The sequence below is a fragment of the Falco punctatus genome, assembly GCF_963210335.1.
Source record: "Falco punctatus genome assembly, chromosome: 1".
Lineage (NCBI taxonomy): Eukaryota > Metazoa > Chordata > Aves > Falconiformes > Falconidae > Falco > Falco punctatus.
Window position 1 is genome coordinate 103838725 of NC_137580.1, and position 25338 is coordinate 103864062.

Consider the following 25338-nt stretch of genomic DNA (forward strand, 5'->3'; position numbering starts at 1 on the left):
GCTTGTCGAGTTGAAAAACAGAAACCCTCCAATGTGGACACTTATGAGATGGGAAACGAGGGGCTGCAGCGCTGGGGAACAGCTCGGGTTACCACCATCTACCCATGACCCCGGTTCAGGATGCTGCCAAGCACAGACCCATGCCCCAAACCCTGCCGAGACCCGCACAACCTCACACACCATGAAACCTGTAGAAACCGATATAAAAATGTGAATTTTCAAACATCAAATCACCCCAACACCAAAAGCCCCCGAATTACCTCTTGCTTCAGCCAGAAGGACGGGAAGCAGTGTGCTCACCCACATCCACTCCCGCTCCACGGCAATCAAAGCATTCGCATCGGGACCCACGGAGCCTGAGATTGTGAATTCATTTCTTAATCAGTTCCCCTTAAATAGGTGGCAAGCGATCAGGCAAGGGGCACCCACTGCCCCGCAGCAAAGGTGCTGAGCCCGGGGGAGCCAGCGTGCTCTCGGCACGGCTCTGCGCCATGTGCAGCCACAGAGCGGGTAAAGACAGAGCTACTTTCTAGTGGGCAAGTAAATATTTAAATAGGCAGCTGTATTTCAGCCACTCCACCACCGTGCCTCATCCTCTGTGAAGCTGCTGGCTCGGATGAAGCCCAAAAATCTAATTAAAAGCAAAATGCTGGTTTCCCCCCAAGATGGGAGGAAGCACCTTAATCTCTGCCCAAGGCCAGTGATCCCGGAGGAGAAACCACCCCAGCCACCCTACAAGAGGCTTTCCCTGGGTGCTAAGTGTGATCTCTCATCTCTCCAGCATCTTCACACAGTGAACCTCGCAGCCCGAATCTGTGACCCCCAGCGCACCAGCACCTCCAAGGAGGGGTACCGCTCCATCCTCCCCCAGCCCCTGTGCCCATCACCTCGCTGCCAGGGACACGAAACACCCCGAAGAGGCAGCCTGGCTCTCCCCAGCATCCTTCCAGCCACTCAGAATACCAAGGGCAATAAAGAGAGACTCAAGCAGAAAGCAAAATCAATACTGAGAAGGAAGGTTCTGGGCTTGAACGCCTTCCGTAGCATCGCCGGTGAAAAGTGGGTTAGTGAAGGAGGGGGGTGGAAAGGACAGAAACCCTCGGCACACCCACAGCACATGGGTTTAAGAGGAACGGCATTTGCTCTAAGGTTTTCTATAGGCATCACTGATGGTTTTGAGGTGGGGAAGCATGCAGGGGGGGTGCAGACCCAACCCAGCACCCCCTGAGCCTCATCTGACCACAAGAAAAGAGTTATGGGGCGGAGAAAGAGGAAGGGCACCCCAGCACCACATCCTGGCTCCCACCCAGGCGATGCCGACGTGCACCCGTTTTGCTTTTGGGGGGTGCGGAGGCGCAGGGAAGGGGCACAGGGGCCAGCAGGCTGTCTGCCAGCCTCCCACGGCTCCCCTCGCTCGCAGCCCCAACCAGAGCCATTTCCCTTCCTGCTCTCCCAGACTGGCACCTCCGAGGGGCTGGCTCCAGCTGCCGACTGGCATCGCCATCCCTGCCCCAACTGGGACAGCAACTGGAGGGAGCAAAGCCCACCCGTAACGTGGGAAAGCCGGCATCCCAGAGCATCCTCAGCAGGGGCCACCACAGCGGCGACAACTCCACGTTATTTTTAATTACCAGGTTGAAAATAATAAAGGATGTCTACGTGCTCTGCCACACAAATGGCAACCCAGCGCAAGCCCAGCTGTTAAAAATAGCCCTTTCCAGAAGCGCGACTGCCAGCCACCCACAGGCACCCTTGGCCCCGTGAGACGCACGCTCCACTCCATCCATCGGCATCACCGCATCAGGTCCACAGCATGCCGGAAGGTCAGTGAGCATGGAAATACGCATCTTACATAAATAAAATAAAATAACCAGAAGCCAAAAAAAAAAAAAAAAAAATCAACGATACCTATGATGCTAGGGGAGAAAGAAAGAACTCAGGGGGAAGAAAATTTCTCAGCGATGAAACCACAACCCAAGCAGCCTGCTTTGAGAGAGTATTTAAAGATGAGGGGATTTGTGCGCTCCGAGGTGTGGAGGGGACACAAGCATCACCCTTGCCGGCAGCTAAAGTAGAGGAAACTTTTGCATCGCTGCGGCAGTGCCGGAGCCAGCTTTTATCATGGAGAGCCTCATGTGCAGGCAACGACAGGGCTGGATTTCTGCAGGTGTAATTCCCACGGAGATAAAGACCTTGTTTTTCAACAAGCGACGACATCGTACATAAATTACAACAGCAAGCATGGGGAAACAAAGAGGTTTTCAAGAGAGTGCGTAATCCTCAGAGGGACGGTGCGGGGAAAGCCGGCAGGTGGCTGTGGGGAGATGACGCAGGAGATGTGGGGCTAATCTCATGCTCTCCCACCCCCTGGAAAAGAATAAACCTTTGGGCAAGTGGGGGGAAAAAATAATTAGCCCACTCAAACGAAAAGTATTTGAAGGGCGCAGGATGGGGATGGGATTGGATGCTGGGATGCACCGCCGCTGCCTGCTCTTCCCTGCAGTGGGATCCAGCAAGGAGCAGCGGGAAGGGCACAGGTGGGTGCTGGATCCATCCTGGAGCCAGCCCTTTGCTCCGGGAGCTTGCACAGGGAGGGCTGGGCGGGCACAGCACCAGGGCACTCAGCTCACGGGACTCAGGTCACGCTCGTCTTTTTTTCTCCTCTCTCTTTTTAAGTAAGATAAATAAATACAACCTGACACTAATTCTAACGGGTTTCATAAATGTTTAATGTCCTGTTAAAGGTCGCTGGCTGCCCACTCCCACCACAGATCTGCAGGAACAGCACATGGGCCACTCGGGCTGAACCGTGCCGTTCCACCAGGGATCTGACGGCCGGCCGGCACGCTGCTCTCCCACCGGGCATCGCCTGGCATGTGCCAGAAACCTGCCGCCAACCCCTGCCAAGCTTCATCCGGGGATGTCTGCATTTTGCAGGGGGACGGGGGGACAGGGGGGACAAAAATACCAAGCTCTAATCCGGGGTACGATGCTGTAATTTCACTTCAAGGGTTTCTAGGCATTTTTCCCCAGAAAGCTGAGATGAAATTACAGCCCGGCAATGCCCTTAAAGGGTGCGGAGCAATTTATTTTCAGTGATCCTCCTCTAATGAAGCTAATTTATAACCTTGTCAGAAGGCGCACGCAGACTTGGGGCACCGGCACAGCTCCCTTCCCCCCGCCTGCCTTTCCCAGGATGAAAACCTCCAACCCAAACCCCAACCAGGATGTTTATTTAAGGCCCAAAACCCCAAAGGCACTTTAAACAAGCAGAGTTCCTCACATATTTTGCCAACTGAGCGCAATCCTTCCTGCCGATTGCAAAAGGGCTTCTAATGGCGGGGGGGGGTGGGGGGGGGGTGGGGGGTGTCCCTGCTGCCAGCAGGACAGGGGTACCCCACACTGCTCGGATGGGAGCAAGGATGATGCTGTGGGACCCAGGACCTGGGAGCTTCTTGGGGTGTCCTTGCAGACCAGAGCATCCCCACGCGTTGGGGTCTCCACAGCTCAGCAAAGTGGTGACCCAGTTTTGGAGGGACCTGCCGACACCATCACAACAGCCGCACCGCGCTCTGATGGGAATCGCTCCTCACCAGCTGGAAGGGTTCAACGGCTCATCCCCTGTCCGGTTAAAAGAGAGGAAACCATAGGAAAAAGCCCTTTCTCCATCCATACCAACCCCTCGTGTTTCTCCTAGGACACACAAGACCCACGGCGGCCACCGGTGAGAAGGAGCAGGGAAGAAGCGGAGTGGCAGCAGCTCCCACTGCCCTGCCAGCGCCGTGCAGCAGCACTTTAGCAGATGGTGGATCGTAACATCGTTATATTTACCTAACGAGATTGCTTTATTGTAGCCCTCCAACAATAAAGCCAGAGCATCTAAAGGCGGCGGCCAACTCCTGGGCTTCGACAACGCAGGTGCCAAAAAAAAAAAAATATCTACATTTTAAATCCATATATAAATCACAATCTCTGAGGTCACGTTAATACACCGGTTTCCCCCCACACACACACGCTAAACCACATGTGACTTGTATGCAACAAAAAAAGATGCACAATTCAATGCTTTACATCCTTCTAAGGTCCCGGGAGCAGAGCTGCAAGAGCAATTTGGGTGCTGCCACGGGTGCGCGGGGCTCAGACCCCCAGTGCCAGCCAGGACAGGCAGCATGCGTGCCAGCGACGCCACTCCTCCAGCCGAGGGCTACCGCTGGTTGCTGGCACAGCCGGTGGGTTCCTAGCCTCCTAAATACTAATGCAACACAAATAATAAAGATAATTCCCACATATTTAATCATTGCCAGATCTCTGGGTAGAAATGGTAATCAGGCCCCTACTAATTAGGGAGACATAATCCTGCCTTTCCTACAGGTTTTTCCATCCCCATCACCTACCCTGCAAGGAAAGAAGCAGAAAGCTGACCCGATAGGGAGGAGGGTGACTTTGATGGAAGCCTCAAATAGGTCCCAAAGCCCGACCGCAGTGGGCACAGCACCATCCTGCCAGGGCTGGGGGGGACATGCCACAACCCCCATCCCGCGGGGCTTGGCGCCAATTCAGCCCCGAATGCAAACCATCCTTTACGATGGTTTTAGGTTTTTTTTTTATTTTGAGAAGCTCCGAGCAGCAGCATCCATCCAGGGAAAACCTGCCCCTTGCCACATGCGCCCCTCTGGGGTCTCCGTCCCGCAGCAGGGTACGGACCAGCAGCCCCACAGCTCATCTCAAGCCTCATCCCAGAATTTGGGTATCCCGGAGGCTCTCCCTGGTGGCTGCTGGTAGGCGAGGGCAGCGCCAGCCTTACCGGCACTGCTCCCTGCTGCTGTCACCCATGTGCCGTGCCACGCGTGCTCCCCAGTGCCAAGCCCTTACAAAGTTGCTGAGCTTAATTTCAGGCATGAGGATTGCCACTAATTAGAAGCAGGGCTGGGTCTGCCTCTTTCATCTGTGCGTGCCAGTGGAGGGGGCTCTGCCCGCCTCCAGGGAGCCACCTCCATCCCCGGCACCGTGGTCGGAGCCAGCCCCACCACCCAGGGCCAACCCTTGGGTTCCACTGGGCTGGAGCTCCAGCAGCAGATGAGCAACACAGTGGCCGGTGGCCAGTGTCCCAGGGCAAGGTCACCTCACGCGGGCCATTTCCCAGGCAGGAGGCAGGTCCACGCAGCCGCAGGTCCAGGCAAGTTGTGAGCTCTGCCACGACCCGGGCGCAGGGACACGCTCATCCCTGCGTGCCACCCTTTGAAGGTGGGCAAAGCATTTTCTCTCACGGCCACAGGATAAGCCCCAGGAGATCTTCACCTACTGCGATGGCTTCATTTCCCGGGTGTTACCTTGCTCTGGAGCACTCCTGCTCTGCTCACCACGAGTTTTCTCTAAGCCAGGCTGACTGCCCTGATGTCCTTCTAACCAAGAGTTAGAGGGAAAGCTTTCTGGGCTGTTTTTTTTTCTTTTTTTTTTAGCAAGGGAGAAGGAAGCCAAGGGCTCCTTAACACATCCACCCCCTCCCTTGGCCAGGGACGGGGCTTAGCTCCTACCTCTTCACCAAACACTTCTTCCCATGTAAAGGGACTTTCCAGCCCCGCTTCAAACCACCCCATAAAGCTGCTGGTTATCAGGGCCTGGGCACCACACGTTTCTCTCGGAAGCACACAAATCCCTCTGACCTCCATCCACCCATTCCAGGGGGAGGTTTCTCCTCCAGAAGCATCCCAGCTAAGCAGGACACACAAGCCCTGGCAGCAACCAGCAGACACCACCAAAAAGCGCGAAAAATGCTTCAAAAAATAAAAAAGATGACAAAACATTCCTCCCACCAGTGTTCCTCCAGGCCATCTCCTGAGGGATCTACGCCCCAAAGCGCCCCCCGAGCTCCCAGGTTTCCCTCTGCCCAAGGTGCTCCAGGAGCAGATCAGCAGCAGGTCCATAGTGCCCACCACGAGCCTGTGCGCCCACCCGCCTGCACCCACTTGGATGGCTCAGCGGTGCAGCACGCCACATCGGGGATGTCACCCATGGGCAGGGGACATCTGGGTTTGTCCCCTTCCATCTCCTGGGGCAGAGGACCCAGACAGGCAGGCGGGCGCTGGATGACACATTTCCAGGAGCCCTCCTGGGTCCACACCGACCTCCCCGCCGGCGCCTGCTCCTTTTGATGTTGCACATTTAAAGGAAACGAAGACAGACACTTCACCCCTCAGGTGAGAGGTGGAGATCAGCTCTGAGGGGGGAAGCCCTGGTAAAGGACAGTGACATCCACGTGGACACACAGCAGCAGAGCTGTGCTCCTCACCAGTCCCTGCTCGTCTCACTGAGGTTGATTCTCTTCTTGAACCAGCCAGGCCAGCACGGAGCAGAGTCAAGGAAACGTGAAGCCAGAAAACTCAAACAGAAGCTGTTTGCCTGCAGGAATGTAAATCCCACCTCGGTACAACTGCTCTCCAGGAGGGGCTTCGTGTGCCGAGTGCTTTTCTTCGCAGCATCCTACCTAGGGCAGCAGCAAAGCTTCCTTTCCCACAGGTAAGTCCCTCAGAAATCCCTGCCAAAGCGTTCGTAAGGCAGCGTTTGGCAGCAGCTCCCGAAACAGGATGAGACGTGGGGATATTCCCACAACAGCCATGCCCCAGCTGCTTTGGGGGATTTCTCCAGCTGCAGCCCCCACCCCAGCGCATCGCTCCACCACCACCACAGGAGCAGCATGTGGCAGGGACGAGCACCTACCCGGGCTCACTTGACATTTTTCTCTTGGGCTTGAAGCAAATTCAGCCACCGGGGCTGCCCTAAGAAACGAAGCATCGAACCGGTGAGTGAAAACCCCCAAAGACCACCTGGAGCCTGGCCACCACGCAGACCGGAGCCTCCCACCGCTTCTGACCAGGCTGAAGGCTCCTCACCTCTTTTCAAAGACAATCATAGAATCATTTAAGTTGGAAAAGACCTTTGAGATCATCGAGTCCCACCGTTAACCCAGCACTGGAAGCCCACCATATCCCTAAGCACTGCATCTACACATCTTTTAAACACCTCCTGGACGGTGAGTCCACCACCTCCCCGGGCAGTCTGTTCCAGTGCCCAACCGCTCTTTTGTGGAAGAAATTTTTCCTAAAAGGCCTCAAGAGATGTGAATAAAACACGTTCTGTGAAGGGCCAGGCTGCAACAGGGCAGAGCAAAGTCATGGGAAACCTTGCTCCTGTTTGCACGTACCTGCCACCTCCTTGGCAAACCCGCGGCCAGGGCTACTCTCCACCCCCAGCCCCACTGCTCAGACCAGCATCCAGATGGACACCAGAAGCCTTTCCTGACAGCTTCCAGCTGGGCTCTTCCCAATAAATGAATCAATAAACACATTTTTAGCTCCTGGATGGATATCTCCATCCTGAGAAGGGGCTCCCAGTAGGTTCTTTCCTCTCCTTCTCCCTGTCCTTGAGAGGGGAAGGCTTCTGGTGGTGGCAAACCCACCCCAGGTGCCTTCAGCATCTGCCTCTGCTCCCCACAAAGCCCCAGAGGAGGTTGGGCATTGCCAAGAAGGTGCAACGCGGGCAGACATGGCTGGAGGGGCAGCAGAGCATGGGCACCAGCACAGCCCCTTGCCCCAAACCATCACCTACCACTTAACACCCAAGCGCAGCCATCCTGGGAGCAGCAGTCCCCATCCACACCTCCACTGCCATGAGGATCCACCACCACATCCACCCACCACAGGCATCTGCAAAGGGATGCCGGCAGCACAAGGAGCAATCATGCCCGCTGGCCACCGGGCAGGGCAAGGCACTGCTGCCCAAGCCGACGACGGCCACCACCAAGCCCTGCGCCCACCCCAGGGGTCAGCCCCGCAGTGGGCCACCGGCTGGGGACGAGCCTGGCCGGTGACCGGAGTTCCTCCACATTCCTCCAGCCTGGCTGCCGGGGTGCAGAAATTCCCAAAGGAAGTACGGGGCATTGATAATTGCCGAAAAAAATCTGAGCTATTTCCTGCAGGAGCAGAAGATGGGAATCCCCCATCAGCTCCAACGGCGAGAGGTCGCTTGTTTTGGTCTGGGATTTTGGGGTTTAGGGTTTTTTTCTCCTTCCTTTAAGCAGAACATCGCTCAAGTCATACGTGATACACATCAAGTGGGACAGCCAGAACTGTCCTCTGTGCTGGCCCCAAAGCCCACCCTCCTGGTCACCTCCTGCCCCACGCAAGGTCCCACCGGACGCCTACCGGCACCGTGCCGGGCTGCCACGAGGGCACCACGTCTCTCACCCAGGCTGGTAGGGCAGGTTCCTAAATACATCCCTGAGCAGGTTCCTAAATACATCCCTGAGCAGGTTCCTTCCCTCTTACTCTTGGCTTCTCATTAGCAAACCTGAACGAGCAGCGACCCAGGGCAGCACCAGCAGCTCCCCTGCCCAGCCGTGACAGCCCTCCCGGGAGGGACAGCAGAGGGAGGCCATGATGGCCACCAGCGCCCGTCCCCCTCCATCACCCCCAGCTCCTGCAAGCACCCCGCCAGCGCAGCCGCCCGATCCCTGCCCTGCCTGCACCAGCGGCCACACATCCCGGGCAGGGATCACCCCAAAAACGCGGCCTTGGGGGGCAACGCCAGCCCGGATAGCAGCGGGGCAGGGCAGCCCCGTGGCACAGCGGGACACCCAGTCCGGTGGTCACTGGCACCCTGGCACCAGGGGCAGCCACACCACGCTGCCGCGGCTCAAAGGTGGCTCGGGCACCCGGCCGGCTGCTCGCCACCGGCCCAGGGCTCGCTGCTCTGGGGGGGCCACGGGCCACGGCAGAGGCACCGAACCACGGCCTTTAGCCCCCCAGCCCCTTGGCCACCAGCAGGGTCGGGTCTGCCGCCGGCAGCTGCTGCACCGCTTTCTCATCTCCGAGCGGGTGCTGCGGCCGTTCCCCCGGAGCAGGGAATTCCGCGGGCTCGGACGGGTGACAGCCGGTACAGCGGGGCTGCCTGCGCTGGCGGGGACCGGAGACCCGGGATCTTGCGGAATTAACGGCGCTCACGTGCAGGGTTAATCCCCAGCAGCTCCTCCAGCAGGAGCAGACACCCCAAAGCTGGGGGCTCCCGTCACACGAGGCTCCGTGCCACTGTCCCCAGCCGGTTCCAGCGTCCCGAGCCTGCACGCCAACGGGCAACGATGCAGCAGGAGGCCGAGCCACGGACCCCCAAGCACCCGCGACACCCAGCCCCGTGGCTCTGCAGTGATGCTCGGCGGCACCCCCACCTCCCGAAGCGCTCTCGCCGCAAGCCCCCAGCGTTACCTGCACGGCTCCGAGGCTCGCCCCGGCGCAAGGCGCATTAACAGCATCGCTCCGATGGACGGACAGCCCCGCTAAACCTGCCGCCAGCCCCACGCGCTGGAAGGACAAGGGCACCGGCTCCCCAGGGAGCAACTTTCTCCCCATCACGGCTACCCCCACGCACCCAGAGCCCCCGGCTCGCCCCCGCCGGCCCCGGGGGCCACAGAGGACGCCTGTCGCTCCAGCCCGTGGGCCACCGTGCGAGGCCGGGTGGCCAGCCCAGCCGAAGCCCCCAGCGCTTCGTCAGCTCAACCCTGTTTCTATTTCCAGCCGCGCTGCTGCCGCTCCCCGTGCCGGCGGAGGCGAGCCCCGGCACCCCACTTGCCGCTTCCCCCCTGTTCGGCACCGCCGGGCGCAGCTGGGGCAAGTGGTAGCCCTGGGGCTGCCTTAGGGACATGGGACATCGTTGGGGTGGTGGGCACCGAAGGCCAGCCCGGCATCCCCTGCCCCACCGCCCCGGCACCATCGCCCCCCCAGCCCCCTGCCTTACCACCCCAAGCACCCCTGCAGCGCTGGCACCCCCAACCCCTAATGCCCCCCCCCAGCCTTATTGCCTCTTGGCATCCCCCCCAGCCCTGCTGGACCCCAGCAACCCCAAGCCCCAGCATCACCCCCAGCATTCCCTCCCGCCAGCCCTAATGCCCCCCAAGCCCCAAAGAGCTCAACACCCCCCACAGCCCCACCAACCCCAGCATCCCCCCAGAGCCCTCCAGCCCCGCAACATCCCCCCAGTCCTATTACCCTGCAGCATCCCCCAGCTTCAGCACCCCCCCACCCCACAGCCCTATCGCTCCCCAGCATCCCCCAGCCCTCCTGCCCCCCGCATCCCCCAGCATCGCTATCACCCCGCAGCACCCCCCCGAACCCCCGGCACCCCACCACCCCGCAACCCTATTCCCCAAGCATCCCCCAGTCCTACCACCCCCCAGCACCCCTCTCCACGAACCCAGCACCCTCTCACCCTTATTCCCCCCAGCATCCCCCAGCTCTACCAGCCCCCCCCACGAACCCCCCACCTCCCCACCCCTATTCCCCCCCAGCATCCCCCAAACCGTGCCGCCTCCCCAACACCCCCCTTGGCCCACCGTTCCCCCCCGCACGGCTACATCCAGGACTGGGACTGAGGGGGGGGGTGGGCACATGGGGGGGGGGGGGGGCAAAACTTTTCCTTACCGCGGGCGGCTCGGGCGCGGCGCTCCTGCCTCCCCCGGCGAGGCTGCGCGGGAGCGGCGGGGGCGGGCGGGCGGGGGCCGGGATGGAGCCGCCTCCCGCCTCCCGCCACCTCCCTCCTCCCCGGGCGGAGCCGGTGCTGCCCGATGGGGCTTAAAGACAAGAAAAAGGAAGGAGGGAAGGGGGGGGGGGGGAAGAGGGGGAAAAAAAAAAAGGAAAAAAAAAAAGAGGGAGGGGGGGCGTTAAAAAAAAAAAATCCCACCCCAAGCTGGGAAAGGAGAGCAGCTCTTTGTTCTGTAATCCCAGTAAAAGTGCCAGCCATTCGCCCCGCCGCTAATCCCAACCCCGCTCAACGGCACCATCCATTGGCTGCCATTTACATACGGGATTAAGCAGCCCGATAACCGGCCGGGGGGGTTGGGGGGAGGGCTGAGCTCTATTAAGTCCTTTCATGCCGCTCCGGAGCCGTGCCGAGACGCGCCGAGCCGAGCCGTTCCAGCTGGACACGGCTCGGCGCGGCTCGGCACGGTAGCCCACTTGGGTCCTGGGGTGGTCACAGGGGTGCAATGGGGACCTGTCGCCACCTGTTGGCGTTGGCATGGCTCGGCTTGGCACGGTTCGGCACGCTCCTTGTGTGGTTTGGCACGGTATGGCTTGGCACAGCTTTGCCCTGGTAGAGTTTGGCTTGGCACGGCTTGGTCCTGCGTGGCTCAGCATGGCACGACACCGCCCCGTGCAGCTTGTCTCAGCTCGGTATGGCACGGCATGGCTCAGCACAGCTCTGTGCAGCATGGCACAGCTCGACATGGCCTGGCAAGGCTCTGCTCAGGTTAGCACACCTTGGTTTAGCACGGCATGGTTTGGCACAGCCTGGCTTTGCACAGCTCGGCATGGCATAGCACAGCATGGCACAGTCTTGCCCTGCATAGTTAGCTCAGCACGGCTTGGCATGACACAGCATGGCTTGGCACAGCCCTGCGTGGCATGGCTTGACAGCGCGGCGCGGCCTGGCCCCGCACGGCACAGCTCATCAGTGCATGGCCCAGCCTGGCTCAGCACAGCCCGTTACGGCACGGCCTGGCATGGCATAGGTGGGCTTGGCAGGGCATGGCACAGCCTGGTGCTCTATGGCCCAGCTTAGTACAGCACAGCACAGCATGGCCCAGCCTAGTATGGCACAGCTTGGCATGGCGCGGCATGGCCCAGGTTAGTATGGCACAGCTCAGCACAGGACAGCATGGCCCAGTTTGGCACAACACATCATGGCATAACCCAGCATGGCCCAGCATGGCACAACCTGGCATAGCCCAGCATGGCATGGGATAGCACGGGACAGCACGGCACAGCTCAGCATGGCCCAGCATGGCCCAGCTTGACACGGCACAGCCCAGCACAGCCCAGCTTGGCATGGGACAGCTCAGCACAGCCCAGCACAGCCCAGCATGGCCCAACTTGGCATGGGACAGCCCGGCACTGCACAGCATGGACCAGCATGGCCCAGCTTGGCACGGCACAGCCCGGCATGGCCCAGCTTGGCACGGCACAGCCCAGCACGGGCCAGCATGGCCCAGCTTGGCACGGCACAGCCCGGCATGGCCAAGGTTGGCACGGCACATCATGGCCCAGCCCAGCGTGGCCCAGTTTGGCACAGTACAGCCCAGCATGGCCCATCTTGGCACAGCACAGCTCAGCATGGCCCAGTTTGGCACGGCACAGCCTGCCATGCCCCTGCCGGCTGGCCCAGTGGTCCGGGCTGTGCCAGGAGCCGGGAGCAGGGAATGGCTCTTCCCCCAGCACCTCGCGGCACATTAAGGAACAGCGAATTAAAACAAATGAAAAACTATTAAAAATAACTTGACAGCGTTTTAACCTCCAAAGTTTGGAAACTGCTGACATTTTTTTCCCTTTGAAGACGCATTATGCAGCTGCTCCATTAGCTGGATTTTGGTTTAAATAAGTGATGATTTATTACTGCTCCGGGGCCGTGGGGAGAAGAAAACATTTTAAGAGAAAACACTTTTTCCCAGTTTCTGGAGGAGCGGGGAAGGGGCTTCTCGGCGCTGCCGAGCCCCACACGGGCACCTGGCACCCCCTGCGTCCCTCCCCGTGTCATCAGGCCTGGGAAACCTGCACGGGGGAGGGGGGCTGGGGACACCCCCACGGGGACGAAGGGTTTGAGGAGCTGGGACAGGGTGGCCAGAGCTGGTCCCCACTGGGCACCCGCCATCCCTGGGAGCATCCCTCGGGAGTGAGAACACACTCGCTGAATAATTAAATGGAAGGTCTTACTCCGACGAAAGAAATCAGGGCATCTGTGGGCTAATTATCTGAAAGCCAGACCTCCCCCCCCAAAAAAAACACCCACCAAAATTAATTGAATTAGGCCATGCGAGCACAGGAGGAGCTGCCTGCGAGGGACGGGGAGGTTTGGGTGCGGGGGTCCCCAGCACCCCTTGGCACGCTGCCAGCCCAAAAACCCTGGGTGATTTAAAAAAAAGGGGAGGAAAGTGCTGTGCTGTGCCCCTGCTCTGTGCCCTGGGAGGCTGCGGCCCCCAGTGCCTTGTTCCCACTGGGGCCCCCCCTGGGGTCAGGCTTGTGCTCAGTGTTGCCCCCCAAACCTGCCCCCCCCCCCGGGCCAGACCTGCCCCCCCCCGGCCCATGGCCATTGGGGCCGCAGCCGCCCCAAGGGAGCATTTATGGTGTCACCAGAGAAACAGGATGGTGCTGGTGTTTGGGGGGGTTACACCCCCTCCCCCCGCCCCAGCATGGGTTCGGCTGTAGGGTGGCACCTCTCGGAGCCACCCCAGGATGCCGATCCTGGAAGGGACCTTGGCCAAGAGGCTTCCCGAGGTCCTTTGGCCAAGGCCAGCGCCTGGCTCGCTCCCGACATGCGGGGAACTGTCCTGCAGGGGTGGTCACACAGCTGGGACCCCAGTGCTGAGCCCCTGGGGATGGCTCGGTGCCAGCTGGTTTTGGGGTCCCCTCTTGCTCCTCATGGTTGGGGACCATGAAATGAGGTCGGAGACCCCTGGGTGCCACCTTCGGTCACTGGTGTGTGAGTGGAGCTTACCCCCGCGGGCGGCAGCAGCTCCCAGCAGGGTCTCGGCTTTGGGAGCCGTCCCCAGGTAGGGCCATGGGTGCTTGGGGTGTGGGGAGGTCACAGCGATCCCGAAATCGGGAGAAGGAGCCTGGGCAGGGGCCGTGGAGCAAGGCAGGCTGCGGGCTGAACCACGCGAGGGATGGGGGACAGGGACGGGCTGAGCCGCAGCTCGGCTGCTTGGGGAGATCTCGGGGGGGGGGGGGCGGGATGCTGCCAGCTGGGGTCTACGGACTTCAGGGGGGAGGTGGACCATGTGGTGGGACCTCACATGTTCCATCAGAACCAGGTCCACACAGGTGATGAGCATCCTTTAGGGATGCTCGCGCTCGTGGAAAGAGCGCCTGGTCCAGCCGGGGGACCACTGCGATGGCTTAGTGTCCCTGGCTGTTCTTCCATCTGTGCCGGTCTCCGAAAAAATCCACTGCAACAGGACACAAGTGGGAGTGAAGCCTTTTTTTGGGGGGCCACAACAATGAGCCACCCAAGCCCACCCAGCAAGGCGGCTGGCGTGAGAGGGAGGGTGCGATCTGCTCTATCTGCAGCAATAAAGAAGTTCCTTGTCACAACGCTGACAAAAGAAAAGGCAGCATCACCAGAAAACAATCCTATCTGCAGAAAGATTTCTTCTTCTTTTTTTTTTTTTTTAATTTGTTAATTAGTGACTGCTGGGCATCACAAGAATCGTTGTTTTCTCTGATATGCTGATTTCTTCTGTCTCTCGGTGGAATTGGAGATCACAAAAATAAAAAAAAAAAAAAGAAAAGCTGCTTCTAAAGAAGAGGGAATGGGGAAAAAGTTTTAGTAAGGTCAGAAGAAATTTAATTGAAGGAATGAGTTTATTTCTTCTTTCCTACAGGGGTATTATGTTCTTTTGCTATAGCAAATCGCTGGTTAAAACGACCAAGGCAAAACAAAATGGTTTTTAAATTATAGATCAAAGAGCGGGACATTTCTGGAAGCCCATCGTGGCTCGGTGCCGCTGGGCACATCTTGGTGAGCGGAGGAAAAGCCTGGAGGAGAAAGTCCTTGGGTCTGCAGCTCCGGGTGGGAAGTTTCAGGGCTGGGGGGGGAGGGGAGTAGCTTTCCAAGCCATCGCTCACGCTTGTAGGAACCAGACTTTGCAGGCAGCAAATGCCGCTTTCTGCGCTGCGCTTTTGGGGAGTCCACCCCGCACCAAAGCCGGCTGCTGCCGGGAGAGCTGTGCACCAAACGCGTTCTCCTTTCTTTTGCAAGATACGTGCTGTCGAGTAAAGCTGGCAAGGATTCCCTGGAAAACCCGAGCTGATATCTATTGGTCCCAAACATATTTGTAGAAAGATCAAAAAAAAGCCCCACTCCACCCCCCCACCCCCTGCCTGCTAGGGCATAGCGGTAGCTTCTAGCGAATATTTACTCTGCCCGTCCGCGTTTAACATATCTGCGGTGCCAGCTGCCTGCAGCCCTGCCGTCCTTTGAACGCCGCGCTGCAAAAAAGTGTTTGCTCCGGCACAACAGATAAAATGTTTTTCTTTGAGTGCATCCCTTGAATTATTTCCATGCTAATGAAGACCCTGGTGAGGTGCTTCCAAACCAGAGCCTCCGGACAGCGACAGCATCCTGGGGAGCAGAGCTGGGAGATTTCTGGTTTCTGCGCTCCCCCAGCCATCCCAGCTCCACGCTGCCTGGCAGGAGGAAAGTCAGCGCCTGGCTGGTGCTGGGACCTGGGACTCATTTTGGCTCATCAGTGCCAGGGGTTCCCCAGCTCAGGAGGGTGCAGCAGGTACCCCAGCATCCCTGCCGGGGGTCCGACAGCCCAACCCTCAGCCCTGGGATCCCCTCCACAGACTTCAGCACCCAAACAGGACCGGGGAGGCCCCACCTGTGGAAATCCCACTCCCTGGCACCGGGGTCAGCCCTGCACGGCGTTTCGGCCAGAGCATCACCTGCTCCCGCCGGTGGGGGACAAGGGGCGGCCGGGGGAGCGCTGGCCCCGAGCCCTGCCCAAGGTCGGGCTCCTGCTCATGCTTTTTAACGGAACCCGCAGCTGAGGTTACAGCCCCAGCCTTTGAAATCGCCACGTAATTTTGCAGTGAGGCTCCAGCTTTGCCCGCCAGCACCTTCCCCCCGAGGCCGCAGCCCCAGCAAAGCTCCTCAGCCCCATTCCCTGCCCAGGCCCCTTCCAGCCCCCGATTGCAACCCCCAGCTCACTGCCCGGTGATCCATCCCCACAGGAGACCCCAGGCCCCCACAGCCTGCCCTCTCCCAGGGTGGGAATGCACTGCTCCCCTGCAGGCGTGGGGGCTCGGTGCCCCCTGGCGCTGCCAGCCCGGCACAGCCCCCCCAGTGCCAGCCAGGGCGCCCACCCACCCACGCCCTTGCAGCACCGACACCAAGGGCAGGAGGCATTGACATTCCCGTTGGGTCCGTGCAGAGCAAAAGTAAACTTAACGACGTTATCCACTGATCTGGTAATTAATACCCTGGATGCTTTTTATTGGAACGAACGAGGGCCAGGACATGCCAGGGGTTTTAATGAAGGGCCGTGGGGGAGAGGCGCAGCCCCTTGTTTCCCCTGAAAGGGGCTGGGCTGGGAGCTGCGTGGGGTGCCTTGTGCCCCATGTCAGGTGCCTCTGGGGTGGTCCCAGCCTCGCCCCCACCTCACCAGCCCCTGCAACCTGCTCTCTCTGCCCGGGCGCTACAGCTAAGCGCCACAGTGGACCCCACTGGGTCTTCTTTTTAAATGAGATACTTTTAAGATCTTTAAATATTAGGCGAGAAGTGTTTTCCCAGGCTGTCACTGTGCCGCGCTCCACTGTGCCCATCAGGGGCAGGGAGCGGGCAGGAACCTGCTGCCCGACAGCGCCGGGGACACCGGGACCATTTCACTCCAAAACTGCTGTATCTTTAGTTGATCCCACTGCTATTTTTAATACAGATGCCTTATTGAGATTCAAATGAATGTTTCAAATCCTCGCTCCTTTGCATAATTCTTTTTAATTAACACTTCAAAGGTTTGAACACAAGATCCATGCTATTTCCCTAACGAAGTTGACTGAACCTCCTTTCCCCCAAAGCTCCCCTGCCACATTTCCGAGGGCTAAAGCTGGGGACGGGTCTGTCCCCTGTGTCCCCTGCGTGGGGGGATGACGGCGTTTGGGATCGGGCTCTGCAGAAATGGGAGCTAAGGGACCAGAGGGGGTTGACAGCTGCAGCACTGGGGAGGGGCTGCTGTGCCATCACCCATCACCCTGGCCAGCTTGGCACATGCCGGGCGGCAAAACAGCCCAAGCTTGGCACAGAAATGTGGCATTTGAAGTGGATGCGGTCCAGGTCACCACTCCTTCACACCCTGCCCCAGCTGCACCTCTAACACAGCCGTGCCCCCCGAGGTCAAACAAAACCTCCCCGAAAAGGAGCATCCCGTCTCCACTGCAGTCACATTTTCAACCTTCTCAGCACCCAAAAGGCTCAGAGGCACCGTTCTTCCTTCTGAAATGGTACTTTAAAAATAAACCCTGAAATTGTCACACAGTTGCAGTCACTAGTAAAAGCTGGAGCTTTTCCCCAGCTATGCCAAGAGCAGGGAACGATGCAAAGCCCCAAGGTTATAACACAGACACAGGAGAGAAGGAACAAGGCCAGGTCCCTGTCCCACCTTCCCCCCATCCCTGTACCCACAGGGTCCCCCTGTCCTAGCAGGAGCTGCCTTGCTTTGCAGCACCGGGACCCTGAAAGCACCGTTGGTGCAACAAATGGGAAAATGAGCTGCAGTTTTAATTCCTGCAAGTGAAGAAATGATTAGACACAACAAAATTGTATAATTAGTGGGATTTAATAAGAGACTGTCCCAGACATGCCAAAGTAGGCCTTTGTTCAGCTACAAAAGACGTTAATTTGCAAATACTCTTAATATTCATTTTTTGTTATTTAGACTGATATTTTGAAAGTCTCCGATAAAATGAGAAATCTGGACTAAGCATTCCACTTGCATTTCCAAGCACAGGAATCCAGCTTTGATGTTCCCCTTGATAACATCTTTTTAGAGCTTTGACTGCATCAAATTAAATTCTGATTACCCTGATAGTGCAATACAGCTTCCAAATGTATTCAGGTGACTTTTTGTTCTGGAAGGAAATTAGCCATTTTGACAAGGACACTTGTTAGGCAGCAAAGAGATGGGGAGGAAACAGCTTTGCCAGGGAAGCAGCACGTTCCTGGCCCCAATTTCAGCCCTGGGGCTGCTGGGCTGGGATGCCCCTTCGAGCCAGGCTCGCTGGTGCTGGGGCTGCAGGGGGGAGGGGACATGGGCAGCCCCTCCAGAGCACAGTTGCACCTTTGGTGGCCCACAGGGCTCCCAGCACCGAGCAGAGTCCAGGTACATCCACCCCATCCGGAGGGGACATCCCAAAGGGACATGCCCTTGGGTGGCAGATCCTGTGGGAGCATGGACCATGGGTGGCCACAGGATGTGAGGTTAGAGCAGGGTGGCCACATCCATGCAGAGATGTCACCTCTGTCTGTGCCCCCACAGAGACCCATTTCATGTCTCACCGCTGGATTAAACACATCCCTAAAGCACCCATCCAGCTCCTGGCACGAGCCAAGCATCCCAGGGGGATGAGGTCCCTAGCACGGATGACAAAGAATGTTCTACCCGTCACCTCTTCCGAGCCACCCGTGATGCCAAGGAGGAGGCGGGGATGCCTGTGCCACCCTCACCCTGTCCATCTGCATGCAACAGTGCCCAGGCTCCGCTCCTTGGCTGGATGCTAGGATGAAAATAAAGTACAAATATTATTGTTGGCAGAGATTACCTGCTCCCCCACTGTGATTTAGGCATCTTTAAACTTCATGTTTTATTAATCCTCACCATACAAATAACAGCACCGAAATGGGATGTCTGCAAACAAAGGCATGCGCTACAGTGTTATCGCTCTGAGATACCAGGGCTTGGGCACTCGATTGCAAATATGGACATTAATGAATTATATAATAGAACTAAACAAAAAATGGAGCTGGAATCACCCGCCCTGAGCAGGGATGCAGTGCTCATGGCCTTTGCCTCCTCCCTGGGCAGCCCAGCCCCTGGGAAGAGCATCTTTGATGGAAAACTCACTTTGGCTGGATAAAGCCTCTTGTCCCCCAAACCCATTTTTCCCATGTACATCTCCCTCTGGGAGTGCTGGCTGCAAATGGGGACTTGCTTGGGGGGGGGGGGGGGGGGACAGCTCGACATGCCGCTGGAGTGGTCCTCCCCCTCGGGCTGCAGAGCCGGGACCGGTGGAGCAGAGGGTCACAAACCTCCTTGAAGCAGCTGGCCAGGGCCAGGGCCGAGCCGTGCCAGCGGGATCGCACACGGGAGCCACTGCCCAGCTCCCCACGCCAGAGCTGCGTGGCTGGGAGAAGATCCCAGTCTCCAGCGCTGCCCACAGCAGCATCTTGGGACCCGATGTGAGCGAGCAGCAGCACCTTTGGAAGTGAAGGGCAGGGAAAGTAACGACTTCATCAGCTCCCTGCCCAGCACCGATGCTGGGCTGAGTCCCGATGGACCTTCCCGTGTCCATAGGTTTCACAAGCAAAGCTCAAATAAATTATTCTCCCTCCAGCCACTGGAGGACGGGGTGACTCAGGGACCCAGCTATGATGGGAGACCCTGAGACCCTGCAATGCACAGGGCCAAGGAGCCAAGGGGGATACAGAAAGTCTCAGGTTACTTGTTTTTGACAGCAACTTACACACTTTGGAAAAATAAATCAGCAGGCTAGCACGGACCATGTTACAGCTCCGCAGGATAGCTGCACGGCCAGTTTTCACACTGTTCTTATCAATCACCTGTAATTTTCTTGGGACCTTACTCTGGAACCAACCCATCACCTGCAAACCTCACCAGCTATTCAGAAAGAGTTAAAAGCTTTCAGGTAATCCCAGTAATGGAGAACGTTAAGCCTAGGAAAACAAGAAGCCAGGTAGCAAGGAAAAAAAAGCATCTCAGTTTTTTTCCTGTATCTTAAGACAGTTGGCCACACTGGGAAAGCTCTGCCTTTCCGTAAAGGATCTACAGCCCAGGGGAGCATTAAAGCACGGCAGGAGAGATGGATGTTTCGCGGCTGTATGCGGTGCTGCTGTGCTGGGCCATGGGCAGTCAGGACAATTCCCCATGAAGAGATGCTGTGCCATGGAAGGAGCACCCAGCCCTGGAGCAAATTCCCCCAGTCCTGCCCCACGGGGGACAGCATAACCCCACGGTGCTCAGAGCGTCCGTACAGGCACGTGTGGTGGGAACACAGGGGAAGAGGGGCAGGAGGCTGGGGGGCAGCGTGGCTTACCCAGACCCACACACGGGGCAGGCACCAAGCACAGCTCTCCCCCAGGACCGATCCGCAGCGATGGCCATTTCCCTGGGCTCTGAAGGGCTGCACTGGGTGAGCTGGAAGGGATGAGGGTGACCCAGCTGCCGTCTCTGCACCTGTAAAATTAAGGTGACATCACTCAAACGAGCGGTTGCCAGTCTCAAAGCGAGGGGAGAGGGGTCTGGCGCACACGCTGTGACACTGGGGGCGTTCTGGATGCACCAAAGGAGGGACTGGGGAGACTAAGAGGGAAAATCATCATGGATTAATGAATAGCACCACCACCCCGCAGCCTGGGAGGTACCTGACAGCAGCGAGCCGGGGGAGCTGCCCCAGGAGTGGGTGTCTGGTCAGGCTGTCACCTCCAGCACAGGGGTGCAGAAAAGTAAAGACCACGTGCCAGCTCCCGGGGCACCTCATCGGCTGTTTGCAAACCCTGCTCTTGGCAGGGCCCAAGCGCTGATGGCTCCAGGTCACCGCTGGGGCTCAGGGCATGGGGGGACTTGCCAAAGCCCCATATTTGAGCTGTGAAGGGAAAGCCCCCCCTTGCCCCCCAGCCGTTGCCATCTCATCATGGCTCGTGCACTGCAAAACACCCTTAACACACCCCCAGCAGCCCCGGGGTGCCCGACTTCAGCCACAGAGTTTATTGTTTAGTAACGAGCTCACCACACCAGCAAGCCAGGACAGGGGTGGATGGTACATGAATACATATCTGTAGTAGTTACACAGACTGAGATTTGTACAGCTTTTGTACAGAGGAAGAAATAAAATGAATCAAATAACAAAATAGACATTAGCAGTCAAACCTTTTTTTTTTTTTTTATATCATACTAACAAAATCTGATAGCCAAAAAATGACTAAGCTACAAAATTGTAATACATACTGTACGGGTAAAAGGTTATCATCCATTTATACATCTAGTATCATCTTTATTCTGGTAACTTACATGAGGCCTATAGGATCTTAGTGTATTAATAACTCCCTACGAGATAGTGCTGAGCTGCTAAAGCTGCCGAACAACGGAGTACTGGAATTTCTGTTAAGACTTTTACAGTGTTACTTTGCATCGTTTTGTTTTAATGAAACCCTCATGCATCTGGTACCGCAAGCCAGAGGAACTGCTGGTGCTGGGGGTAGGCAAGAGCTGGAAAGCCTTGGCTGGCAACGTGGCAGCTGTCGTTTGGTCCGGCACCGGCACCGCGCTGCCCCTTGCTCCAGCTCTCTGGCTGCTGTAGGAGGGATAAAGCTGAAATCACCAAATCAACACCAATTCCTTTCCCTTTGGTCTAGAGGGTTAGAGAAGAACTCGCTGAACATGGAGCAGTCTCCATTTCAAAGACTTTCTTCACTGGATAACGTCTCAGCTTTCAGCAGAAAAGCGTCACTAACCGTTGGGATAACACAGCTGGCCGGGAGGGCCAGTCTCACAACAGGGGTGCTGGTCCTTCCCTTGGTGCCGAGGGATCCAGCAGTGGGATCTCCTGCTCCCCGCCCTGCACCCTGCTCTGAAGCGTGATGCTCAGGGCTCAGCTCCAGATGCAAAAGCAGCATGGCACGCACAAGCTGGGAGAGGGGCTGGGCAGAACACAGCCCCCCCGGTACCAGCTCCCGGGGATCGAGATAAAAGCAAGGCTGAAGCCGAAGGGGAAGAGAAGGCACAAACAGGAACCAGCCCCTGACCGACAACAGGAGATGGGTGCATCAGTGCTCCAATGCCCTTGGAAAATCTCCCCCCAAGAACCAAGCCAGTAAGACCAAATATCGTGAAATACTTTATACACCACCACATAGGCAAAAATAGCACTTAAAACTTACAAATAAATAGAGGGGCTGGGGAATCTCCTCCTTGTCCTTTCCAAGTTTGTCCCTAGTTTGGTCCCGTACAACCTCAGAAGGGCAGGCAGTGGGAAGTGTCCTTGGGAAGCCTGTGCCAATTTCAGAGAGGGAGGACACGGTTGGTGTCCTTTAAATGCCTCCTGGCCACTGCGTACAGCGTTGAGCTGAAACCCAGATGACACACGTGATAGCACGTCCTGTTGACACTGTTGGTCCTGTTTGGGGAGCAGCTCCCACGGACCTGCACACCAACAGCGGTGGGGACACAGGGGACCTGGCTTTGCCTTGCTGCCCCTTTTGGTACAGCCCCGCAACACAAAGACCACACAGCCTCCACAGAAAGCCAAGAAGTGCCATCAGCTCCTGGCTGATCCTTAGGGACCAGCACAGCTATTTACAGCCAAAGATGACCATCAGCACTAACTTCAAACCTGCTCTGACGCATCTGCTGCCGTTCTGCATTGTCACCTGAGCTGACTGGGAAGACCACAGGTCTGAGCTGCTCACAGGGGATGGTCCCTGGAAGGAGCCAGGAGCCAGAGACTCCTCCACCCTGAACCACTGCACCCTGACAACTTTGGGTCTGATTGAAGGAACCATATACATGGTCCCCATAACCACTCCTGAGGAATCCTACCCTGTGCCAAGCCAAAGGTTCATCAGGGGAGGTGGAAAAGGCAGGTATTTTTCCTCTGCAGATGAAGGCAGCTGGTCACCAGTCACTAGAAGTATCATCAGGGAAAATAAGTTACAAACCAGAATGGACTCTCCCACCTGCAGGCGCCCGGGCAGCCCTGGGCTTGGGAACAAGTGGCACTGGAAGAAGACCCCTACTACAACAGCAGGAGCTGCAGACATGACTTCAGAGACCATCCAGCCAACAGGAGCACTTTGGGAAACAACAGCCCTAAATCCTTAAAACCAGCAGCTCCCAGCGATGTATTCACAGTTGCAGGCTGTAACAATGCACACTGCTTCTGGGATTTTCCTAAATCACCAAAGAGATAAATAAGCCAACCAGGAGGATTTTGGAATCTACCACTACGATTCCCTGGGAAAGTCCCACCAGAGCTAGGTATAGATGCGGCAATCTTCCTGGTGATTAGTAAGAGCTGAAGCACTTCTACAAGGCAGGATGGGATCCCACTTGAATTATTTCCAGCCAATTCGATCCCAAGCTCTGCCTGCCCCTGCTGTGCACCAGATTTAAGCTGTGTTTTCTGACCTGCTTCGCTCCCCTGAAGTCACCTTCCCTTCTCACCTTCCCTCGGAATGCAGGCAGATCACCAACTCTGCAGCAAGTGAGCAGGGCCCAGTGTTGTATCACAGGCCCAGGTCCATCAGCATCCTCCTCACGGCAGAATTGGAGCCACGGAGCCCACGTCTTTCCCAGGTTGCTTCTGCCTGCCCATCCTTCAAGGAAGCAGGAGTCTGGCAACCCACTAAGAAGTAGCAACACAACTTTGTAGGAAATCAGGGCAAAAAGCAACGAAGCTGACACACTGTGACGTTCATCTGCCTGTGGTATGGCTCAGATCTCCTCCCTCAGTGGTCTCTTCTGTCTTGTTCTCTTTCATAGATGCCCCATCATAACAAAGAGCTTCTGAAGACTGGAGGAGCTGGGTATGAACTAGAAGAAGCCTGGTAAAAATACTGCTGTGATAGTGAACAGTGAATCTGAACTGGACTCTCACACCCCTTTAAGAGCATATTATCCCCTTCCTCCACCCTACTGTCCCTTGGGAGCTGTGGGGCAAAGTTCAAGAGAAGAGGAAAGCCTTCAGAAGGAGGAATAAGTCCCTTGCCTGGGCCTGCACTGCTGTGTACAGACACAAGAGCTGCATGGGCTCCAGTCTTGAATTCCTTCTGCTCCAAATGCTTGTACTCAGGTCACGCACAGAGGATTGCTGTACCCATCAAATACAGCCAGCCACTACTGCATGAATGCTTACAGCAACATCTTAACCTCCTCCATTCCTGGTGGCAGGGGACAGGCACCATACTGAAGAGCCAAAGGCGGCTCTGGAGAATGGCCAGGTAATCCCCGATTAGCTGTTAAATTAAACGGGCAAGGAGGGAACCATCTCCTCAAGGCATCTGCCCTACACTGACTGCAGCCAGCACGGAGCTCTCAGGCCAGCGACGCTGAGATCTAGCTGTCTGTGCTGTCCTGTGCTCAAAAAAGACCCAACAAACCAGACCTGGGCGAGGGGCAGCAGGCCGGGCAGCCTGGCCGTGGCCCAGGGCATCGGCAGGCCTGCTCAGCGACCTCTCTGCAGCAAGAAAGGCCAACCACACCTGAGCAAGGTGTGTCTGTCCTCAAACTCAGAGCCACCACAGCTCTTTCCCCAAACAGCAGTGGGTGAGAAACGAAATAAATACCCCTCTGCAATCAGATTACTTCCCACAACATGCTATGATTCAAGTGCAGGTTCTGTGCTCTAGAACAGCAATATCTTCTACAAGGCGAGAAGGGAAACATGTCCCCACACCCTGCCTTTTTTCAGCCCACGCATGCCAGCACGAACAGTCAGCCCAGCAGGTTTCACTTGCTTGTGCAGGTCTTCGGGACAGCAGGGTGGGTGGAAGGGAAGGGACAGACCATGTGGGAAGCGTGCAGCCTCTGGGCACGCGCTTTGGAGCTGAACACCACAAGCAAATCCCTTGGCAGCTCCTGCGGGGTTACTGGGACTCGCTGACACTTTGGCCACTGTTTGGGGCAGCTGTTACCCAGACCACGTCAGCTGGTGGGACAAGGACAGCTCAAGCAATACAGATTCCACAGTCAAAACCAATACAAGTAAGAAACCAAACCCAAAGAGATCTTTCTGCTCCCTCCTGGAACAATGGCTGTCTTGGAAAACTGGACTCCAGGATTGTCCTGATTACATCCGTTAGTATATTATAAACATTGTCCTGCTTTAAGGTGAAAATACTGTGTCTGGTCTTTTGGAGGTGCTAAAGCCAGATGTGGTATCGTTTTTCCTGACTGTGCACAAGGAGCTGATACTGGCGTGAAATGATCCTCTTCACCTCTTCTCTATCAGAGCTTTTCCTGGAAGAAAACAGACCTTGTGAGGCAAAATGAGGGCAAGCACAGAGGTCTTTCTACAGAAGAAGAAACCGAGGCACAGAGAAGAATGCCACCAGGCCTGCTATGTCCTGACCTATTGATCTGCCCAGATCTGCCTCTTCCTCAGGCCGGCCATCCTGCCTGCAAGGAGATGAAGTCTGAGGCTACAGGTCTTGCCCTACATGATGAAAACCATGGGAGAGCAGGACAGTCTGTGCTACAAATGCCACCCAAGTAAAGGGGACAGCAGAGATCTGAGACCAAGCAGGTTCTAGCTGAGACTTCTGGGAGAAAAGCGATACAGGCACCGACACAGGAGACCGAGGGGAAGCCCCTTTCCCGCTGCTTCTCCCAGAGCAAGCACCCATTAGCACCTCAGTGTGTATCTCACTAGCACCTTCCTGCTGGCTTCAAGTGGTTTTAATGGTAAGGTGAGGATCCCCCCACGCTGGGGAACCGGGCACAAAGCCCCTTGCTTTGCTGTGGGAATGACAGAGTCAAGCTTTGCTGGCAGAACTGCTTCCAGCCCT

At 57.0% G+C, this 25338-nt stretch overlaps 2 protein-coding genes across 16 annotated transcripts in view; both read right to left on the minus strand.

Annotated features, from left to right (window-relative positions):
* The window catches only part of GTF2IRD1 (GTF2I repeat domain containing 1), a 79030-nt gene extending 66043 nt beyond the window's left edge, over nucleotides 1-12987 (minus strand). For 13 of the 14 annotated variants that reach the window (XR_013923655.1, XR_013923656.1, XM_080364816.1 and 10 more), the window contains exon 1: nucleotides 10851-12987. Coding sequence is in view for 11 of the 14 variants with exons in the window: in XM_080364816.1 (XP_080220942.1) it covers nucleotides 10851-11273 (423 nt within the window). In the remaining 3 variants the exon portion in view is untranslated. The other variant, XM_080364813.1, reaches the window with a different exon arrangement.
* A 7540-nt stretch (nucleotides 12988-20527) lies between these two features.
* Nucleotides 20528-25338, minus strand: part of CLIP2 (CAP-Gly domain containing linker protein 2) — a 96977-nt gene continuing 92166 nt past the window's right edge. For both annotated transcript variants that reach the window (XM_080364955.1, XM_080364954.1), the window contains one exon: nucleotides 20528-24790. In XM_080364955.1, coding sequence (XP_080221081.1) covers nucleotides 24779-24790 — 12 coding nt within the window. In that variant the 3' untranslated portion in view covers nucleotides 20528-24778. The remainder of the gene's footprint in view (nucleotides 24791-25338) is intronic.